The 21,836-nt window shown below is 39.1% G+C and overlaps 1 protein-coding gene across 3 annotated transcripts in view; it reads right to left on the bottom strand.

Moving 5' to 3' along the window:
* LOC111218504 (melanophilin-like) overlaps positions 1–21,836 on the bottom strand; it is a 44,143-nt gene that overhangs the window by 4,609 nt on the left and 17,698 nt on the right. For 2 of the 3 annotated variants that reach the window (XM_022740837.1, XM_022740838.1), the window contains exons 4-12: positions 18,693–18,832; positions 16,301–16,348; positions 14,466–14,515; positions 12,180–12,272; positions 11,129–11,240; positions 10,033–10,274; positions 6,029–6,112; positions 2,528–2,818; positions 83–232 (exon numbers count right to left, since the gene is read on the bottom strand). In XM_022740837.1, the coding sequence (XP_022596558.1) occupies positions 83–232; positions 2,528–2,818; positions 6,029–6,112; positions 10,033–10,274; positions 11,129–11,240; positions 12,180–12,272; positions 14,466–14,515; positions 16,301–16,348; positions 18,693–18,832 (1,210 nt within the window). The remainder of the gene's footprint in view (positions 1–82; positions 233–2,527; positions 2,819–6,028; positions 6,113–10,032; positions 10,275–11,128; positions 11,241–12,179; positions 12,273–14,465; positions 14,516–16,300; positions 16,349–18,692; positions 18,833–21,836) is intronic. The other variant, XM_022740839.1, reaches the window with a different exon arrangement.

Raw genomic sequence — 21,836 nt, 5'->3', positions numbered from 1 at the left:
AAAATGTGATGACTGTTTTTGACTCTTCAAAACAAATTTAATTTGCCAGTTAAGCTAAACCCAGCGTCTGGTCTTTCCTCACCTCACTCTGGGCGTTCTGGACGTTGGCCGCTGCTTGAGCTACCTGGTCCTCTAACTCCACAAGTAAAGCTGTTGAGCCTCTGAAACTCGCCTTTGATCCCTCTTCCAGGGGGTGCCACTTCCACTCCACACTTTCTGTTGTGTCGTTCATCTACAAGAGAAATTATGTATATATTTATGATCTGAGAAAGGAGTCTATATTCATTTGTTTATCACTTCAAAATTGATTTGAGGAAAAAATACAATTAAATATCAAATTAAAGCCATTTTGATCACTTTTAAATTCAATTTTAATGCATATTCTACAACAATATTGGTCCATCAAATGGTTGTCCATCACTGTGGACTGAAATACCCCAATAACTATCAGAGTAATGCCATGAAGTTTTACTGATATACATGGTACCCAGTGGAAAAAGGTTAGTTACCTTGGTGATCCCCTGATTTTTGTATTCACCATGAGGTTGACATTTTCGGTGCTGAAATTTCTCAACAACTGTTTGACAGATTGCCATGAAATTTTTGCAGAGACATTCAAGTTCCCCTCAGGATGAACCTTTGGTGGTGCCTTAACTTTTTCTCCAGTGTCATCATCAGGTCAAGCACTTCTGTACAAAACCAATGACCTTCCCATTAGCCTCTGATGTACCTTATTAATGTAAATTATTTGCATGTTAGCACACTAAACGATAAAGATGGTAGCAATGGGAAAGATTACCCTCTAAGCATTAGCAGGTGAACATTGTCACTGTGAGCATGATAACATGCTGATGCAAGCATTTCACTTTAAGGATAGCTGTGTGTAAGCTAGTGTGGCTGTAGATTCTTAGTCTTTGTTCAGTGGTAAAAGAAATATCAAATCATTTACTTAAGTAAAAGCCAAACTCCACAAAATGAAAATACTCAGCTCTAAGTAAAAGTCATGCATTTGAAATCTTACTTATGTAAAAGTCTGAAAAAGTATTCATTAATCGCCACTGTGTTACATATGTTTTATGTTATCATTATCATTAGTGATGTCTTACTCTATATGCTGTATTTAATGTTGGTGGTGGTGGAGGTGGAGCTAGTATTAACTGCCTCATCTGCTACATGTAAAACCTGTATGTGTAAAGTTACTGGTGACTGCAGCTGTAGCAATGTGGTGAGATACAAGTATAAAATACTATGACATTTTAGCTAAGTACAATAAATGTATTAATCAAAGTGTGAATTAGTGAATTGTTATTAATTTTCCTAAACACTTAAAATCAAATAATATTAGACTGACTAAGAAGCAGTTATTATAATAACATGATTTTGAGTAGCCTTCATTAGCATTAGCATGTACAGAGAGGAGTTTGTGTCCTCTGTTCTCCTCCATCTGAGTGACCTGCCATGTTTCACATTTCACATTTACACACACAGTAGGTAAACTCTATTAACTGCACTGTGTGTGGACTGTCCATGAACCTATACTTAACTGAGCTTGTCTTTGCCAAAATAACAACAGCAGTGGTCATTTGTTAAAACACTTAAAGTGACCTATCTTTATGTATTACTGACAAGTGATGTCTTGCCGCCGTGTAGATAATGTCTGTCCTCCTTAAGATGCAAAGGCAGAAGTAGAACATCATACACTTAGCTTTGTCCTATGTTCTAAAATAAACATTGTTGACTGAAATGACTGATAAATTAATTGATCATTTAAGTCATGAATAATTAGCAGTGGTATAACTTGACTTAGTGCACTGAAACAAAATCATTTGAAGAGCACGAGTTACTCTTCCATAAACTGGATATCCGGTTGACAGAAAGCAAGCTGATCTTCTGTCCAGTCACACTGAAAACAAGACGAAACACTCAGAGCTCAGAGTCTGTGTCCTGCATCTGGGTTCACCTGTTGTTAGTAACATTATCAGGTTATAACATCAGAGACGCGTGTTTTCCTGTTTCTTGTGTTATGAAATACTTTAAACCCTCAAGGGAGGGCATGCAGTTCGAACAGGCCTATAGTAAAGTGGTGGTGAAAATGCATGACTCATGACTCACCAGGACACCGTAGCTTCTGGAGAGAAAAAAATGCTAGTGAAAGCAGTTCAGTTCAGGCAACTCAGCACAGCATCTGAGAGGGACTTATTTTTGTAATGCATTCTCTGTTTCAGAAAAACTGAGTGCGACGGACGCAAAGGAAAAACAAACGCCAAGGCTGAGTGACTTGATTTATGGCTGCAGTATGTGCTTGAACTGGATTCCAGCAGAGGTGGTATGAAATTTCATGAGCCAGACTGTTTTTCTAAAACACAGAATGTGCAACAAGCCAGATGTGCAGTGTGTATGTTACTGATGAACTTTCTGGCATTAAACGAAGAGTTAATGCAAGTATGAATACTTGGATGTGAATACACAAATTACTTTTCCTCTGCTGATGTTTTTGCTCATGTGATTCTGCCACAGATATTTCTACCTTCTGAGAGTCGGTCTGGTGAAGCTGCTCCTCCTCCAGTCTGGAGACCACGATGCTCGTTCTGGATGTAGGTCTGGTCGGTAGTCTGGAAGGCTTGGTGTCCCCCTCTGGGCTCCTCCACGCTGGGATCTCCTGCGAGGAATGTGGCCTGCTGGGCTCGTCCTCATCATCAGAGGTGAGGCTGTGGTCACTAATGTTGTCCGTCATTTCATGCAGCTTCTGCCTGAGCTGCTGCTCCTCTAGGTCCACTTCCTCCCACTGAGGAAGAGGAGAGCTGCTGTTTGGAGATGCCTAGTCGGTGTGTTGGAACAGAGCAGAGAAAAAACGAACCACACCATTAGTGAAAAGTCTTAAATGACTGAAGGGAATGTTTTCACTGCAGCAACTCCATTTAAATGAGCTACCTGAGATAATGTTATGTCTCTTGAAAAATAGCAATAATAAATAAATCCTGAAATCAGCTTATGTGTTGTTTGTCCCTGTTTTTTTTTTTTCATGTAATGAATAATGTACTGTAATTCTTTTTTTTTACTGTGCTATACCCATAGACTGTGAATAAAGATGGATGTAGCCTCTGTGACGTCACCCACAGGTTTCTGAAGAGCGGTTTTGAAGCTCAGAGTGAGCTGCTCCACTGTCGCCATCTTGGCAGTACTTGACTCCGCCTCCTCACTGCTGGCTAATCCAAAAATGGGCAAAGAGGTGGGTTTACATACGCTCACCCACCTGTCACTCAAAGCGGCCATGCCCACATTTATGCATAACTTTAAGCCTTGATAAAATGTAAACAGGTGAGTTATATAAACAGTTGTTGGGAAATTGTCGTGAAGGAGGAAATTAGCTATAGAGACCAAAACCAGTTTTTGTACCAGGCTGTAAACGTTTATTTCTGCTGTAAAGTTGGACATTTTAACATGGGAGTCTATGGGGATTGACTCACTGTTGGAGCCAGACTCTAGTGGTCATTAGAGGAACTGCAGTTTTGGCACTTTCATGTTGGCTCTATTTTTCAGGCTCAGAGGTTGCTGCTTGGCTATACCACTAGAGCTAACTAGTTTCAGCTTGCAATACAAGCACAATGAAGCTTGTGTATTTATGCTACATGTCTTTTATGTGGCTAAATATATGTGTATGTATATATATATGTATGTTTGTTGTTGTATTAGTGTCTTAATATTCAGCGAGTTCCAGTGGCTTTTTGAATGACCTGTGTTTACATTTTGGATAATTCTTTTTGTTGTTGTTGCAGTCCTCTGTGACGTTGCTGTAAATATCATTGTGTTGATGGTTCTTCAAACATCTCTACTAAGGTCTCCAGTTGAAAATCAGCCAGCTGGCTAAAACTGGTACATTTACAGTACTGTTAATTAATGTATGTATGTTCCCAAATAAATGAATGAAAATGAAGGCTGGAGATGGACCTGACTTTTTGCCAATAATATGTAGTTATAGCCTCACTCTTTTATCATGACATTATGTATGTAGCCATCATGTGCATATTTAGGACCATTTTACAGGGTTATAGGTTTTACAGGAATTTACAAGCAACTCACAATGATTTAATTAGGCAGCTAACTGCAGGTGATAAATGTGCTGGCAATAGTCAACATTTCAGGCATCAAAATCAGTGGTCATTATCTAAAATGAGAAACCTGTTTTGTCTAATTCTGTGTGCCACTGAAGATCTTTAGTTTCAAAAAAGGCACATGCCACTGTGATAAACTGTTGTCCAGTTGTGTTGCCCAACTTTCTGGCCAAAGCATGCTGGGATAGGCCCCAACATTCCACTGACACACATGCTATCTTAAACAGGAACTAGCAAGTTTATCTTACAGCAGATATAAGCATGAAACCATGAAAACTCTCCTGCTGCGATACTTCACATAGACATTCACACAGATGTGATCCGTGCACTCTGGTGGATTATGAACTACATACAAATTGATTTAAGCCGTGATTTGCCACCAGAGGAATAGCATGAGTCTATCAAATATTTCTCTCATGTGAAGCAGAATAGCCACTAAATACCATATGATCTTAAGCTCTGTGTTCGTTTATAGTTTGCTGATTTTGTGGCTTGGCTCGATCTCTGATGATCCTCGTGTGGATTTCAGGTTTCACAACCCAATTACAAACAGACACCAACCCTACATCAGACATCACTGTTGAATGTGAGTCACTGTGTGCCCCTCCTCATTATCAGAAAACAATGACCTGCAAGTAAAATACAAACATTTCTAAAAACTACATAACTACACAAACAAATAAATAAATAAAACAATAGGTCATGTTTTATCCTTGTCAGCAGGTTAGAAGCAAACAAGTTTGAAGCCACTATCTGGCTACAGTGGGACAGTGTTGGTGCTCAAAGATGAATTAATTAATTTTTTAGAGCCCTAGGTTGCAGTGTAACAAACACTGACATATTATCACCTCATGAAGTTGAAATGGCAAACTTGTTAGTCAACAGCTGCCATCCACAAGACACATAACAACATCAGTGTTCATTTGGAGTCATGTGTCTGTTTGCCGGATGAATGTACTCAGTCTCCTTTTGTATCTGGCTCTTTAGCTGTTGATTATTCAGATTTGTATGTAAGTATAGAGCAAACTTTAACCGAATTTTCAGAAATTCGGCACATTAATGTACCTCCCACCCACTGCTGTTAGGGGAATATTAGGAGGTGCTTTGTCAAGATAAACAGCTGGTGGTGCTGATTCCCATTAAAACCACTGTAGAAGAAGAGGGTACAAACCTCAAATTGTTAAAGACAATGTAGAAAACATATGGTATTTATGTTTGTTTCATGTATTAATTCAAGGAACGTAACAGTTTCTTTCTCATTCTCCATAGATTTGATGTTTCATCTGGTCTATTTTCAGTGGAGCGCAAGCTTCAGTGAATATTTAGGTCACATGTTTCATGTACATCATGATTTATTGGCTAAGTCTGTTTCTATTGTACTTTGTAGCATTTTTCCTTAATTGATACACTGACTTTGATACTTTAGCCAAGTGTTTAAGCCAAGTCTTTTCGCGATGTTTTGAGATTTTTTTAATTTTCCGGAATTTCCTTTCAGGTTTATTTTATGCACAAATTGAAAATGTGCATAAAGACAGGTGGATAGAAACTCACCTTATGATCAGAAGCTAGTGATGAACTTTGTCTGTTATTTGGGTCTAGATTCAACCAAAACAGCGATTTTGCAGACTAAACCAAAAGAGTTTGTTACTCACTGTCTGAACAGAATAACAACTTTTACACAATGTATTTTATTATGTTAGCTTCCACTTTATGTCATTTGATCATACCAGCTGAAACACGTTACAGCCGTTGCTATGGCTATGTCCATGTAAACATCCTCTAACCAGCTGTTTTAATGTTTTTGGTTTGAAACTTCATTCTCATCGTAATGCAATTCCCAGAGCCTTGCTGATTATTTGATGGTGATGATTATGATGATGATTTGACAACTGTGATGTGGTGTTAAATGGATTTACCTGATCATATGTTGAGGTGACCTTATGTTCTAAGCGGTTCAGGAAGGTCTCGATGGCTGACATGCGTCTGTTCAGGTCAGTGATCTGAAGAAAGACAAGGAGAGTCAGGGATACAACAGTCAGATGATGAAGATGACATATAATGAAGAAAGAAACATGAGCAGAAAGCAGGATATCAGAGGTATAGAACATTAGTAATATGAAGGAACATAAATTGCAGAGTTCAAGGAAAGCTACCAAACATGTGTAGTTACTTAATTTTAGTTTCTCCACAACAAAATGTACAGCACAATTAATAATTTACATGATACTGTTGAAATCACCCTCTAAGTAATAACATGTCATATGATATAAATTTCTCACACTGAACAAATCAAAAGACAAATATGTCTCTCAAATACAGATTCAGTTCATTGCCTTCATGTCCATGCTGCACTTTCACATGGTGTCATCAGTCTGAGCTCTCAGCCAGATCACCCCATCCCCTCATTTCACAATAATGGAAAGGTTCCTCTCTACATGACATCAGTCCAAACATCTTGACTGAGATTAAAAAAAAAGAAAGGAATACACTGTACTAGGAAAATGACAGCCTATACTATACCCTTTTCTTCTTGCACATGTGAAATGTTCCCTTGGATGATGATCAAAATGCAATAATTCTATTTTTTCTCATGAGCTTCCTGAGGGCAGGAAGAGTCATATTGAAGCCAGGAAGTCATGCAGACAGTCATCTGACCTATCTTTTTGATGTGAAAACTTTCTTGACCTGAGTTGTGTCTCTCAGACAACGGTTCCTCTGAGACTATGTCCAAATCCAGCCTCACCCCCCGATTCGTAGGGATTCCAAGACCCAGACCCTGACCCAATTGTGAACCTGAACTGCCTATTACCTAAACGTAATGATTTAACTGGTAAATTCATGATTGGCACAACAACTTGTTGCATGACCCTGAAAACATGCTTTCTCAATCACCCTCTTATTATGAGTGATGGCTTCCTACATGAACAAAGTTTTGGTTTTCCACATGAAAGATTTCTGCATTTGTTTTTTCTCTGAGCTCCTCTCAGTGCAGTGGTGGATGCGGCTCAGTTGGAAAATGTGAAGTCACATATTATCATTAACCAATCAGACGTAGCCAAATTAAATAAAACTAATTTGATAACAGCTGTGGGGTGTTTTGCTTATGTTGCCAGGCCAATCAAATCAAAACCCACACAGTCCCGAAGAAGCAAATTACTAACTCTTAAGAAATAATATGACTTTCTTTCTGTCTGTTTTAACTTTGATTGATCAATTTCAGAGGTTTTGTAGGCGCTATTTGTAAGTTTCCTCTGCCACCAAATGAGGTTCCTTGGCAGGAGCGGGTGGTGGTGATTGATGACATGAGCTTCAGCCATTGTTGTGTTTACAAGACAAGAGGCTGCAACAAAATCATCAGAATGAGCAGCAAAATCAATGGACTGGAGCAAGAACCATTAAGCAGCATCTACAGCAGATGGACTAATATGAAAGGACTACAAATAGCTTCAGATACTATACACACTACACGACCCTCAGGCTGCAGATACAAGTCCCTCATATTCAGGCCATGTCAAGCTTTGTGGTGGCATCCATCAGACTCATTAATGCCTGAGGTAGCCTGGGGCTTGATCTTACTGACTCCTCGACTACTTTAAGCACACTTACTATCTTAAACTGTTTCACACTTGCTAAGCTGAATTTATGTTTTTGGTTTTACCTAGTATGTGTTGTGTTTGCACTGATGTTTTTACACAAATGAAGTACAGATAAATAAAGTTATTTTGAATTTGAATTGAATTATAATACGTCCTCTGAGCAGTGCTACATCCTCAGGGCAGACTGGGGGCTACAGTGAGTCACTATTGGAAAGTGACGAGACAGGCTAGGGCTAGCTGGTTAGCATGTTAACTTCATTAGAAGAAAAGACGTGATAGAGACAACAGTTAACATTAGTGTTGCTTTCCTCTGGAGGCAGCTGTTGGTGAGTAAATGAATTAAGTTTGATGCTGAACTCACAATGTTTCTTCTTGACTGGTAAGTAAACAGCTGTTAATGCTAATGCTAGCTATGTAGCAATAGCGAAACTTTGAAATGACTAACTGTAGAACCTTTTCTGCACATTATTGCTTGGTTGTCATGTTAGTGCTGTCTGATGTGTCAGTCCATAAGTCTTTAGTTGAGACCACATATACTGTATGATTAACATAGATTTCATTCACCCAGTCCTTGTATGGAAGTACTCACATTTGTTATTTATCTCCACTCATTTATTCAGATTTTCCCTTTAATTTGTCACTTGTCTGTATAACCTGTAAACACACTTTAACTTTGCTCTACACCATTTTTCCTGTGCCCTGGCCTTGTACAGAATTTGTGCTTGTTGACTCATCCTGATGTCTTGTTCCACAAACATAATCAAATCGCACACGTCACTGGACTTTCAAGTTAAATTGCTGGCTCGAATGTTTTCCAAATAAGCATCAAGCAAACAGAGTGCAGCCGGCACTCGTGTGAGGATGAGCACCCGCTCTCTGACTAAGCTGCGAACTCGTAGCCAATGAGAAATGTCACAGTTGTTTTTGATGTCCGACAGGCACACGTCTGGGCTGAGTGTCCGGTTTGTGTCTCGCAGTGTGACAAATTTGCCATGACACAAGATGCTGAGGGTGGAAATCAGCACACGGCCGGGTGGGACTGATAACACCAGGCCACCCACCCACAGAGATCAATCACATGCTTGGTTTTTATATTTCTTACCTCTAATAACTACAAAGAACATCTTTTGATTCTGAGCAGAGATGACGATTATACTTGAGAAAGTAAAAAGGAACTTCTGGAGATAGTCTCAATCAACTCAAAGACACATGAAGTCCAAACCAGAGGACACATGAGGACACATGTAGACATATTGATTCAACTCAAAGTCAGTCAAAATAATGGTTTGTTTATCTGCTTCTCATGAACAGATCAGTAACAGTTGTCTTGATCCTTTCAAGGGACTGAGTTGTTTGCCAACACATAAATAGACCCTGATGTAATGTATGTAACTTTCCTCTGATGTAGCAGCTGTCTCCCTACATCACGCAATGACGTGTCAGCATGATGCATGTGTATGTGTGTGTGTATGTGTGTGTGTGTGTGTGTGTGTGTGTGTGTGTGTGTGTTAGCGTACACACTCACTTTGTTAGCTGTTGTCTTTCAGAAATGTGACTCCAAACCACAATTAATTGTTGTAGAGATCAAATTATAATAAAACTGGGTTTTGTACCAAACTATTAATCTTTCATGTAAGGTTAAGTTCATGTTTATGGTCTTATCCAACCCTTTACTGGCTCATATAAATGAAGCAAATTCTTTCCAAAACGTCACGCTACAGTCAGCTCAGCACTATACCATGCGGTCAAACTTTAGTCACTGTCCGGTGTCTTCCTTTCACAGACTATGCTTACACTATCTTTAAAAGCAAATATACTTGGAAAAAAAGAAAAAAAAAAAAGAAAAAATGGTAATAGTTATACTTCTATCCAGTAATTCCCATAGTGAAATAGTAATATTATAAAAGCTTCAAGATGTTTTATTTAGTTTGTCCCATACTAAAACAAGATAAAAGATTGGTTTCTATGAACTGTGGCAAAGAAAAAATCTTGAACATTAAACTTTTATTTACTATCATTAAAAGCCATATGGGTTGTATAGACATCAATAAAGTTGATTGGTGGATATGACACATCTGAGAGTAGTGGGGTTTGATTACGCAAGGTTGAACATTATTAACTATGAATGTCATATTTCCAGTTTCTAATTTCTGTGTAATAGGTATGGTATGCAGACACACATGTATAAGAAAGAGTTTCCCACAGAACAGAAAAACCTTCCAAACTGTATTTATGAGTGTCCCACAGCAGCTGCCAAGTGAATGTAATGCACTGAGGATTTCTCGTGATCAATTAGAGATATTAATATGAAGCATATTAAAGACCTGTGGTGGGGGGTTCGCTGAGTTCAGGCTCTCCTGAGACATGTGGCTGCAAAGGCCTGGGTGAGACTGGTAGAGAGGGTAGGGCTGGAAGTGGTCGTGCTCCTCCTCTGAGTCATCAGGGCCAGGCAGGTAGCTGCTGCTGCCCCGGGGTCCCCCTGCACTACCACTGCCACATGAGGAGTAGCTGAGCTGGGAGACGGAGCGAGACGGGACAGTTCGGCTGTCTGAGTACACAAGGTCATCTAGAATAACAGAAAAACGTGGGTATGATCAGTAAAGTGAGGATTTTCTTTTTCTCAAACTCAATCTCATGGCTATCAAATGAAAATGTCTTACTTTCAATAGCAAAGTAGGTAGGTTTTATGACCATGTGATATCAGCTAATTAACCTCATGGGGAAACAACACTGTATTTAGTAGTTTTATCACTGTATGGTCAACAACAAAATTATTTTTTCAGTAAACTCAACAAAGCTCAACAGATGAATCCGCCCAAAGGATCTTATCACTGGATCGTTAGGTTAGCAAACATTTTGGATCCATACCATCAAAGTAGTTAACAAATTTTAACCATGTAGCTTATCAGTGGAATATATAGAAAAAAGACTGTAGAGGAATGCATAACATGGCACCGTTAATGTTCAGAGAGAACAAAAAGTGCTGTTGATGAACAGCCTGCTAACATGATGTGACATATGTAGCCTATGCTAATGGCTTGGAATAGCTGAGTCTGTAAAACTAAACAAATTGCCATTTTTAGCTAGCTAGCAAACCAACTAGCTTGAAGGCTAATTTAATTATCAAAGCATTGACATATTATACCAACTAGAAACTGATTTTTGTGTTATGTTAACAAGTGTTGACAACAAAAAATACATTATATTACCAAATATATATATATAATACATCAAAATGAATTATGCCAAGTGGACAAAAGCCGCTGTTCTGTCAATTTGCCAAATAGTTGGCCAGCTACAGTTAGCCTAGTAAGCTAGCTATCGTCACATACATTTTTGTTGAACTGTACAGTATGAGTTCCTTAACATATGAATTGCATCTGTTGTGGCTTTCTTATGGAGCTATTCCCAAGTCCAGACCTTTGCGTTGCTCCTCCAAAATCTGGTGGAAAACAGAGGCCATGTCTGCTTCAGCTAGCATCGACTCCCTCACAGCTACATCCATGACCATGCTGTCATTGGAGCCTGGAGCCTGGGAGTGAGAATGGAGAGAGTGGTAAAAAGAAAGAAAGAAAGAAAGGATGGTGAGTGCTCACATTAGCTGCTGCTGCCGCTATTTCTGGCTAGCTAGAAACTTAACATATAAACAGTAAATCAGAGAAAGGAAGTGGGTTAAAGCAGTAGGTATAAATTTGGTGACATTCATTGGAAAATTACTTTACTGCTGCTTTACATTTATAACGAGATATAAACATTCATCTTAGATTATATGAGAATCTCCAAAATTGATAACATTTACGTACATGGTCAGTGAGTAAGTTACCAGTTAAAGTCAATAATTGTTATTAGGCTTTGCATGCAAATTGAATAAGATTCTTGTACTGATTAATGATATAAATACTGTAATTAAAGCAAAGATCACCAAGTATTATGGGTTGCAATGTAATGATCACAGCAGTGATTCATGTTGTACCTCTCAGTTTTCATAAATGTTATGATAAAATTACAGCTGAGCAAACAGACCTCTTCATTTGCTGTTTTAATGGCATGGCTTTATGTTATTAGGATTTACATGACATTGGTTACTGGCAATACTGCAATATCTCATGTGCTCCTCAGGCTTTTACACTGCATTAAATTTACTTTTAAGATGTAATCACTGGAAATTTTATAGTCTATTGTGCTCCAGCCATTGTGGTTTTATTGGTTTTATGCAGAGAATTCTGTTAATGAGCTGACAAGACTGCACATAAGCATATTGTGCACAATGGGCATCTTGTGGCCAGATAAGAGAATAAATAATGACGGCGCTCAACACTAATATAATATCCTCTAGCTGAAGTAGTCAATGTTTGGCAAAAAAAGAATACAAAAAGAGGCTCGAGAAGGAACAGAGGCCGACTTGTGTGAAGACATGCAGAGTTTTTTGGTTTGGGGAAAAGCTGGTTGTGGTTAGTTGTCCAGCTTCTACCTGATTTGACTGTCTTCTGGAATCGACGGAGTAGTCACAGCCCAGTCCGAAATCAAAGGGATCGACAGTTAGCCGCCTTTTGGCTTTTTTTATCTTTTGACAGCAGAAAGGGATCACCATCACCGAAAGAGAGGAGACAGTGAAAAAGTAAGAAAGAGGATAAAAATTAAAAGGTAAGTATGAAGAGGAGAGGAAGGATACAATCCCAAAGAAAACCACACCACTGCAAGAGACTGACACACTGACGCACTGACTCTTCCACAGCATGAAAGAATGTAGCTGGCAATGTAACCAACTCATTAAAAAGCATTTATTCATGCAAGTCATTTCTTTTGGAGAATATTAGCATCAGTGTGTTCCTCTCATGAATTATCATTGTGTTTGAGTCACATCTTCACACACTTCTAAACATCTGCATATCTGCACAAATAAAAAAAAGTTTTTACCCGGTTTGTCCTTTCCATTTACCCAGAATTTACATGTACTATAGCTCTTCTTGTAAAACGCAAACAAAATATTAAAACTTTACTTTGTATGAAAAATTTTAAACACTGGAAATTAACATTAATATAAGAAGTTTTATGCACTTTTAAGTGTTTACATTCTTCATGCAATAACAACAGGAGGCGCCTGATCTGTCCCTAGATTTATTCTGCAGCAGGACAACGAGCACAAACAGAACTATATTAATCATTTAATTTTGAACTTTACCTTTAGCACCTAAAACTTTTGCAAAGTGAGTATGACTGATAATATATTTATTTAAACTTTTGGTTCATGTTGTACAAAGGGGATATGTTATTATTGGCTAACATCTTTGTGTAGATAAGAAAAAACAGCTTATTTTTTCATCCACATGGTTCAAAGAGTGTTTGAGAACTGCTGTAAGTGTTAAACTACCCCCTGGGTTTTTCAAAGATTCTGTTCTGTCACTCAAATATAATGTTAATATATAAAAGGCACAAACTGGGGTTAAGAGAATGTCTTGCTATTTGGCTATGAGGCCTAGAAAGAATGGGACTTCGTTTTAGAGACATGTTAAAACCCTGTGTTGACAGGACCTCCACTCTACCCAGGAAGCCTTGAGCAAGACACTGAATCTAAGCTCCAAAAACAGTCCTGTACCTGCACTGCAGTTTCTTTGGAGAGGTGAATGTGACAGTGAAGTGTCCTTTAAGTGGCCCAAAAGGCAGCACTCTGTTTGGACCAGCAGATGGCTCTCTCTCTAAGTGAAATCAAACGGGGTGCAGGAAGGACCACTTGGCCTTCTCGTATTCTTTCTTACTGTAACATTAATCAAAAGTCTATCATGTAAAATATAAATAAATCATTGATTGTTAGACACATTGTAAACAAAGACGCAGCATCCAGAGACCCCGCAGAGCCCAAGAGTCCTGACAACAATTTTTCTACTTGACAGTTGCTGCAGTGATTGAAAATAAACAAAGCTTGGCTCCTACATTACACAGGCTGTGGTATAAACAGGAGTAGTCTTGGTTTTATGATGAATTCCAGTGGACTCAGTGCCCCTTTTTACAATCTCAGGACTTGAACCAGAGGCTCTTTCAACTCCTCTTGGACTCTTTTATGTGTGCGATTATGTTTGACAGCCTGGTATTTACCCACAATACATGGCGGCCAGCGCCGGTTCGACCGTGCCTAACCTTCGATGTCACCAGCTGTCAAGGCATTCCAGTTGTTCACGAGGGCTGGTATATATCACGTAGATTACACGTGTAGAAAACACCTCTGCTTTTCAGCAGAGGAAGGAGCTGTCAGCGTGATAAAGATCAGTGCTGAGCACAGCAGAGCGTTGTTTCAAAAAACATGATTTCAGCATGAATTAAATTGTGTTATTGTGTTGCAGATGAGCTTTGATTTTCCTCACCAAACATATCTTAATCAATAAACAGTAAACATGTCAGGTGTGGACAAGAAATCAACAGAACATAAGTGAACCAGGTACAGAATTGTTTGCGGGTTTCCAGAGTGAAAAATACCAGATCTACTAAAGACCTGCTGTGTGAGTAAAATCAGGTTTCTCTTTCTTGTTTTATGATGCATATCACTGGAATTTTTTCTGCTGCCCTCAAACTCACTAAAACCTATGTATCTACAAAATGCCTGCAAGATACCTGTTTACTTATTCATAATGTCCTTAACAAGCAAACAAAGTTTAGATATTTCATACGGAAAGCACAGCACAGCAAAGAAGCAGACGCAGCCTAGAATTAGTTCTTCAACCCTAAGACAAATGAGTTATATAAAAGAGAAGAGTTGCCCTACCCCTTGTTGTGAATCTGTTGCATCCATACTGTGCTCCTCATATCCATCTGCTGATACAGAGGGAAGGCATGTTAGTGTTAACCCTAAGGTGCACAAGAAAAAGCACATGATTTCTGGAAACAGAGAGAAACTTTGTCTTTACACTGAGATGCACACTGCACCTCTCCCATCAGGCAGAGAAACTACAGCACTAAGAGGCAAACGAAAGGAACATTATGTGTTTTCAGCCTCTTTTTATGATAGTGTTTATGAGTAAATTCTCTTGAATACAAACAGAGAGAGAGGATAAAAGACTGGGAACAAGAAAAACTGTGGGGAGAGATAAACGGTCATCATTAAGCTTCACAGATCAACAGATAAAGATAAAGTTTCAAGCTTATGCAGAACAACAACAGTACAGTAAACGTCTGCATTAATTCATTATAATTTCCAACATGAATGAATTGGAATTTGATGTGGCTTTTGCTACAGACTCTAATGATAATGATATAATAATAGTAGGCTAATAATAACATTTTTTGATCTTCTTGTCTCTGCCTGAGAAAAACTTCCCAGGCTCCTCTCCTGTTCTCTTAATGTGCCAATGTGAATAAAATCCAGGCGAGCACTGACTGTGCCAGCCTAACCAGGACCTTTTGGTCTGCTCCCAAACCACTGTACCCACTGTAAGACATTCAAAACTACAAAGTCTGAATCTTAATAGTCTAATGTGAATATTCAATAATCAAACTAAACTTACAGAATCCCTCTGTTTGGATTTACCATCATGAATATTCAGATAAAACATTATTGTAGGCCTAAGGAGACTAGTCAGTAAACTAGCTCTCAACCATTAACATGACTCCAGAATGGATCTAAAGAGGACCACACACATGCTGGATTAACCTTCTAGGAGGCCTCAGGATGAAGGAAATGTGTGGGCTCAGACTGACCCCTGTTTATAGTAATTTGTTGAAACACAAAGTTATTTAGAAATATAAATCAGGTACATTTTGACAGAGGGCCCTTCACCATGACAATAAAGTAATAATGCAGGACGTTACTTTATGTTTTTTTTTTTTTTTATTTGCAATCATTCTAATTACCACAAACCAGCTAACACATAATGTACACAGGGCCGTCAGGACCCCCTGGAGTTGTGGGGCCTCATGAGCCAGATGCTTTGTCTGGTTTGTAATTCAGCTCTGACCACAAAGACTTAAAGAAACAGAATCAAAAATGTCTGAGAATCAAAGCACTAATGGACAATTACGACCAGGAGGTAAGAAGTGAAAATGATTCCTGTGTCTGACCAGGACGGTAGCCAGGATCTTATACATGCACATATGAGGTCATGAATCCTGGTCCCCCCACGCAGATTTTCAGAAAATAATATTTAAACTTAAATCTTGAGTCAAATAGTGGTTAAATATCCACTTTGTCATATATATATATATATATATATATAGCCACACTAGCAGCATGACACTAGAGATGGCACTGACAGCGAGACAGTGACAAAGTTCTACGTTAAGTGGACATTCTTGGTCCAAGAGGATGAATCTTATTGACTTTGGTGATCCCCTGAGCTTTCATCTAGTGCCATCAGGAGGTCAAAATCTGCATTTGTCCAAAGACAAACTTTCATCAGCTGTACTTTGTTTGCTATTAGCAAAGGTTAACAAGCTCACACGGTAACATAACTAAACATAACTGCACTGACAGCATGTTAGCATGCTGACGTTAACATTTAGCTCCGCGCATCATTGTACAGTGTATATTAAAACCAAAAGAAAGATGTGTCTGTCAACAATATGTAAACCTTCCTGACTGTCCATTTAGTTCAGTGTACTTACTGTGGACGTGGACATCAGGCATGCTCTGTGTGTCGTATTCATGTGGCTCTGGAAAACAAAGAGAGAAGAGAAGACTTGCTTTATCTCTATTGCATTAAAATTTCATGTAACACATCTTAAAAGCTGACTGGATTGTTCTAATTAACCTTCTCACTCAATGAGGTGAGAGTTTTGTGAATTTTGCCATTCATTAATGACAGAAAACTGCTCTGTAAATTGAGATAATTCAGACAGTCTTTACTTTCCACATAAAAAATAATAATCAGAAGCAGGAGCAGCAGTAGAAGCATTAAATAAAGGAGTAATTGTAGCCAACTTACTTTTCTTTTTTATGCAACGTATGTGAACAAAGACACTGTTGTAACATCATTGTTACATTCGCCCATGTGCACATAGGATGACACCCTCCGAGCTACGGGGGCCCAACGGACCACAGCGAAATACATACAGTAAAAAGACAGCAGAAGAATGTGTGTGTGCGTGTGTGTGTGTGTGTGTGTGTGTTCGTGAGCGTGTACAGTCATGCATATTGAATTTAATCCAGGTGGTCACATGAATCTCTACATGTGATGAGTTGCTGATCGTATTAAACATGATGTATCTGTTAACATGTGTATTTATGGCCGTGTTTCATAACTACATCTTGCATCTGTGCACTCTGGAGGAGCTGGATTCCACATCAGTACATGACAAAAAAAAAAAAAAAAAAAAAAGTTTTGTTCTCCCTCCCTCCCTCTCTCTCTCTGTCTGTCTCTCTCTGCTTCTGGTCGCTGGAGCCCTGCAGGACTGGATCCTTCAGTTCCAGGCACAGAATGGGAGACATGTGACTGGATGATCACAAGGCCTGCTGGGCTGAGCCGGCCAACCAACTCTCTCTGTGTGCCTTCCCAAAATCCTCAAGGGTGACTCAGCGTAAGCAGTACCAGGGGTCCAGGCTATCTCCTCGTTATTCAGTGATCTCCTGATGCTATGATCTCACTTGGAGACTTGCTGTGTGTTATAAGACTTAAAGCTAATAGACAAACGTGTATCTCTGCTCTGGGTATAGCTACAGGATATTGACGATGCTACATGAGCAAGTCATACCGTCACTGCATCAGACTTTAAACATGGGCAGCAAACGTAAACACCACGTTACTATCTCTGGTAATAATGTCTCTAAAGGTGCAAGCCCACTGGTAGAAAACCAGACAGTGGAGGACATGGCCTGAGCTGTTTCCAGGCCTCACAGACTGGTCTGTGACAGCACTCAGTGCAGCTGTGACAAGCCAGAGCCGGAAAAACCCCGTGACAGATTTTGGCAGCCTGCTGATGACTGCTCACTATCTGAGAAGGAGAAAGGAAACTTCATTCTGGTGACTCAGTGTCACAAAAATGAAGGGTCTCACAGACAGATGGGTGACAAATTAAAGTAAAACACCAACATTAAGCGTCTTGGTAAAGTGCTGGGCCACCAGGAGCTGTCACAACAACTTAAGTGCTCCTTGTTAGAGCTTCCTCAATTTTCTGGACTCTGCTGGAGGAATGAGCACCGTTCTTTTTTATTATAGTGGGAGAGTGCTGTCTAATCTCCTGTAGGTTACACTGGGTGAAAGCCATAGCATACGATTGGGTATGATCATGTCTTATGCTGCATGCATTAACATAAAGAACCTGTATTTTGTTGTTTATCAGGTCTATGACCTATATTAGGAAAAATGCATTTCCAAGTCCAATTCTTGAACTTGACACCATTCACACATGTGATGCACCGGTCATGGTGAAGTTTTACTAATTTGAAGTGTGTGATTCCAGTTTGATACAAAAATATGTATCAGATACAAGTCTGATACATATTTTCCATGCAGTTATAGAACAATGTGCAGCTGTTGAATCTCCTTGAAGCCTTTTCATTTATTGGGGATTTCTTATGGTAAGCTCAAGCAGACTTCCAGCAATGCTCTGCGACTCCAGCAGACTCAGCTCCTGACCTGCAGCACCTCCTCCGGGCTTGTAAAGAAATGAGTGGAACAGATGGAAATTTGTTAAGGCTGCCCCTTCAAAGCAGCCTTGACCTGAGACCTGACACTCTACCAGGTTTGTAACCTTTGATTCGGTCTGCTTAACATTCACATATACATTCCCACATAGCAGCTTCCCACAATAACCACAGGGTTTAACTGTTGGCCACTGAGTAGTTTCAATCATAGAGCAGGTTAATCTCTTTGCTGACAGGCCACCATGACAGTATTTGTTGAGTAAAGGAGGAGTATTATTCATCTAGTTATCACATACAGAATTTCACATCTGGATTAAGGATTTAAACCCGTAAAACCTTTCAAAAAAACAGTTTAGTAGCAAATCATTACACTTACTTATGCAGAAAACTACCCACAGAATAAAAACCACTGACCTCCAAGGTCACTCTGAGTGCAGCTGTGTTCCCCGCTCAACCTCTTGAAGAGCGATCGCATCACCTTGGCGCTGCCAAAACGCTTGAAGCGGGCACGGACGTTTTCGTGGTACCACTCCAACGTGCCGATCTTGAGGACCCTGTTAGAGGACATGGACGGAGGCCGATGATTTCAAACACGGACAAGATTCATTACAGAAAATATCTGTTGGAATACTAACATCAAGGGCAAAAAAATATTGACTGCTATGGTGAACAAAGTATGGTGTACTTTTGTATGTGAAGCATACAGTATGTTCCAGAGTTCAGTGAAAGGGCTTTTCAGTACTCAGCCTCACCTGAGCAAACAATAGTGTAATGGCTACATATGGAGCTGGAATGAGCTGGATGTATTATGTTCTGTTGCTGCAGCAGAGCCTGAGCAGTGATGGAGATCTTAGCTGTGTCTGTGTTGGAACTGCAGCCACCAAAACGTCGATCAAATGCTGTGTGTGTGTGGGCAAAGCAACCTTGTGTAAGAAACCGAATCTTTAACCGCTTACAAATTTGCTCTCATGATAATAAGAAAAATGAATAAACTGAGCATGTTCAGCTACACATAACTCACACACTGCACTGTAACAAATACTCAGACCTCAATTGTCTTTTTGAGTTAGACCAAAGCTTACAAAGGGATCAATAAAGTTCTCTCACACTTACATACATATCAGCATTCAGCAGTTGTACATAGTTTCCCTCTCTGGGTTTACTTCTGACAGTCCAAGTATGAAAAACCTCTGTAGTGCAACTTCAAAGCATAACTCCACTGATTGTTTGACCTGGACTGTATTCTGCTGTCATTTTTCATCAAACTGACTAATGTCACCAGTCCATCAACAGCCTCAGAGTCTATGGTGCAATGGAGGTTGGCTCTCCTTTCACATGGTTAAAGCTATAATATGTAACTTTTCCACATTAAATGTATAAAAATGAGAAGACCTATGTTATATATTTTGTTGAGGGTCATCGTTGTGGTTGCCTACCAGAAGCTCAAATTTAACTTTTATCTGGTTTTAAGCCACCTACAGTTTTTACACCATGGTAGTATTCAACTACCAGATGAAGGATTTTAATCATCGGACGTCTGGATCTTAAATTATCAGAGAAAAAAAAGGCTAAAAAGTGTTAGACAGCTCAGCTCCCAGTCATCCTGTGTCCACCAAAGAGCATTGACGAATCACTCCTTTTGAAAGTAAAACTGCTTTATTCGCTTACCAGTTTTAACCCCCTTGTCCGTTTGGTATGGAGAGGACACCTCTGTGGATAATTCGGCTGCCGTTGAAAACCTGCTGAACGTCTGGTTCATAAGATAGCGTCTGCTAATCACTGGTTTTAAAGTGAAGGTGCTTACTGGGTGTTTCTACTGGTTTTAGTTCCCTGGTCTGTTTAAGAGGACACCTGTGTGGTTAATTGCTGGTAAAAACCTGTTGACTCATAAGTTATCAGAGAACCAATCAAAACAAAGGTTAGCATCAATCTAAGCTCCCAACTCTTCCCTGACGTCTCTGTCCACGTCGGTCAAACACTGACTTTAAATGTGAAACTGCTTCATTCAGTGTTGTTCATGGTTGGGCTATAATCAGCAGAGGCCTGTACGACAAAGCAGGTTTTGAGGTTAAGCAGGTAACTTTAGGTTTAACGCTGGGGTTTAAGTCCTACGACGGTAAATCACCATGGTAACTTACGCTGAACTCCCAACCCGGGCGCAGGTAAACTTCACAGTATTAGATCAAAACCTGCCAACAGCAAAACTACTGACCAATCAGATCACTGGAAATAACTGAGTCATCATTCCTACAGGATCCTGAACGGGACAAAAGACTTAATAATAAAGTTAACTAATAAAGTGAGAGATAATAAAGATCAGTAAACATTTATATAAATCAGTGGAATAGTTTTGCTGTTTGAGTCTTTCCATATGCCCACTCTAGTTTTAAAACAGAGCTTCTAATAAATACACATAGAGTTTATCAAAGTAAATAAATATATAATAACTATTATAACTTCATTTTAATTCAACAAAGATTAGGACAGGATTCCTGATAGTGATGATGCTTTTACTCTTCTTCATCACTGCAGCTCAGAATAACACGAGGAGACTCAGTGACCACAACTGCAAATAAAAACTAAACCTCTGATGTCTGTTATTAGAAAGATTATCCACACAGTGTTAAATATTTCCATGATTATAAATGAACATTTCAGTCAGACTGACTCATCAGACTTCAACTTCTTCTCTCATTTCTTTCTCTCCTCTCTGCTGCAGTCTGAAATTAACTTTAACTTTTTTTTAAAAATCTGCATCACGTTCATAAGTTTGTTCATCATCAGACAAAAGAACGAAAATACTCAGTAAAAAAACTTAATGATAATTCATGCACTTATTAACAATATAATCCTTAGTCTGACTTTAATAAATATAAAATAAATCCCAGAAATTATCTCTACTATTTCTTTTTTTCATTCCACTTTATTCTATCATATTTCACCTTGTTGAATATCACTTTCAGATGTCACTATGACAGAATTAAATCAGCAGGTATCAGCATTTCTTCTCATGTCACATTTTGGACTTTATTCATGGTTCTGACGATGTTGCGTGTACTTAGAACTTGCTTCATAGTACAGGTCTTAGGTCTGTTTGATTTCCTGAACAACTGACTCTGAAAGTATCCAAACCAGGAGAAGCTTACAGTAATGGTGATGACAACAACTCCCATGATCCCTTGTAATTGTGTGAGCTTGCAAGCTTGTACTTGTATGAAGGTGGATTTAGTGCTCTTGTTGCACAAAACTAAAGTAGCGGTCTAGGCTACATGTGACAATGTGACAAACCATCATTCTTGATATTGTGAGTTGATATAAGTGTGGTGCTTTAGTGTGGTTAGCATGCTAACTTCAGTAGAATAAAAGACATGGTAGAGACAAGTTAACATTGGTGTTGCTTTCCACCTCTGGAGACAGCTCATGGCGAGTAAAGGAACTAATTTTGATGGTGAACTCACAACATTTCTTCTAGACTGGCAAGTAAACAGCTGTCAATGCTAATGTTAGCTATATAGCCATAGCAAAACTTAAATTACCTCCTTAAAGTAGCATTGGGGT

The sequence above is a fragment of the Seriola dumerili genome, unplaced genomic scaffold (assembly GCF_002260705.1).
Source record: "Seriola dumerili isolate Sdu_G_001 unplaced genomic scaffold, Sdu_1.0 BDQW01000052.1, whole genome shotgun sequence".
Classification (NCBI taxonomy): domain Eukaryota; kingdom Metazoa; phylum Chordata; class Actinopteri; order Carangiformes; family Carangidae; genus Seriola; species Seriola dumerili.
The sequence above is the reverse complement of the archived record's forward strand: the minus strand, read 5'-3'. Positions and strand labels throughout refer to the sequence as shown.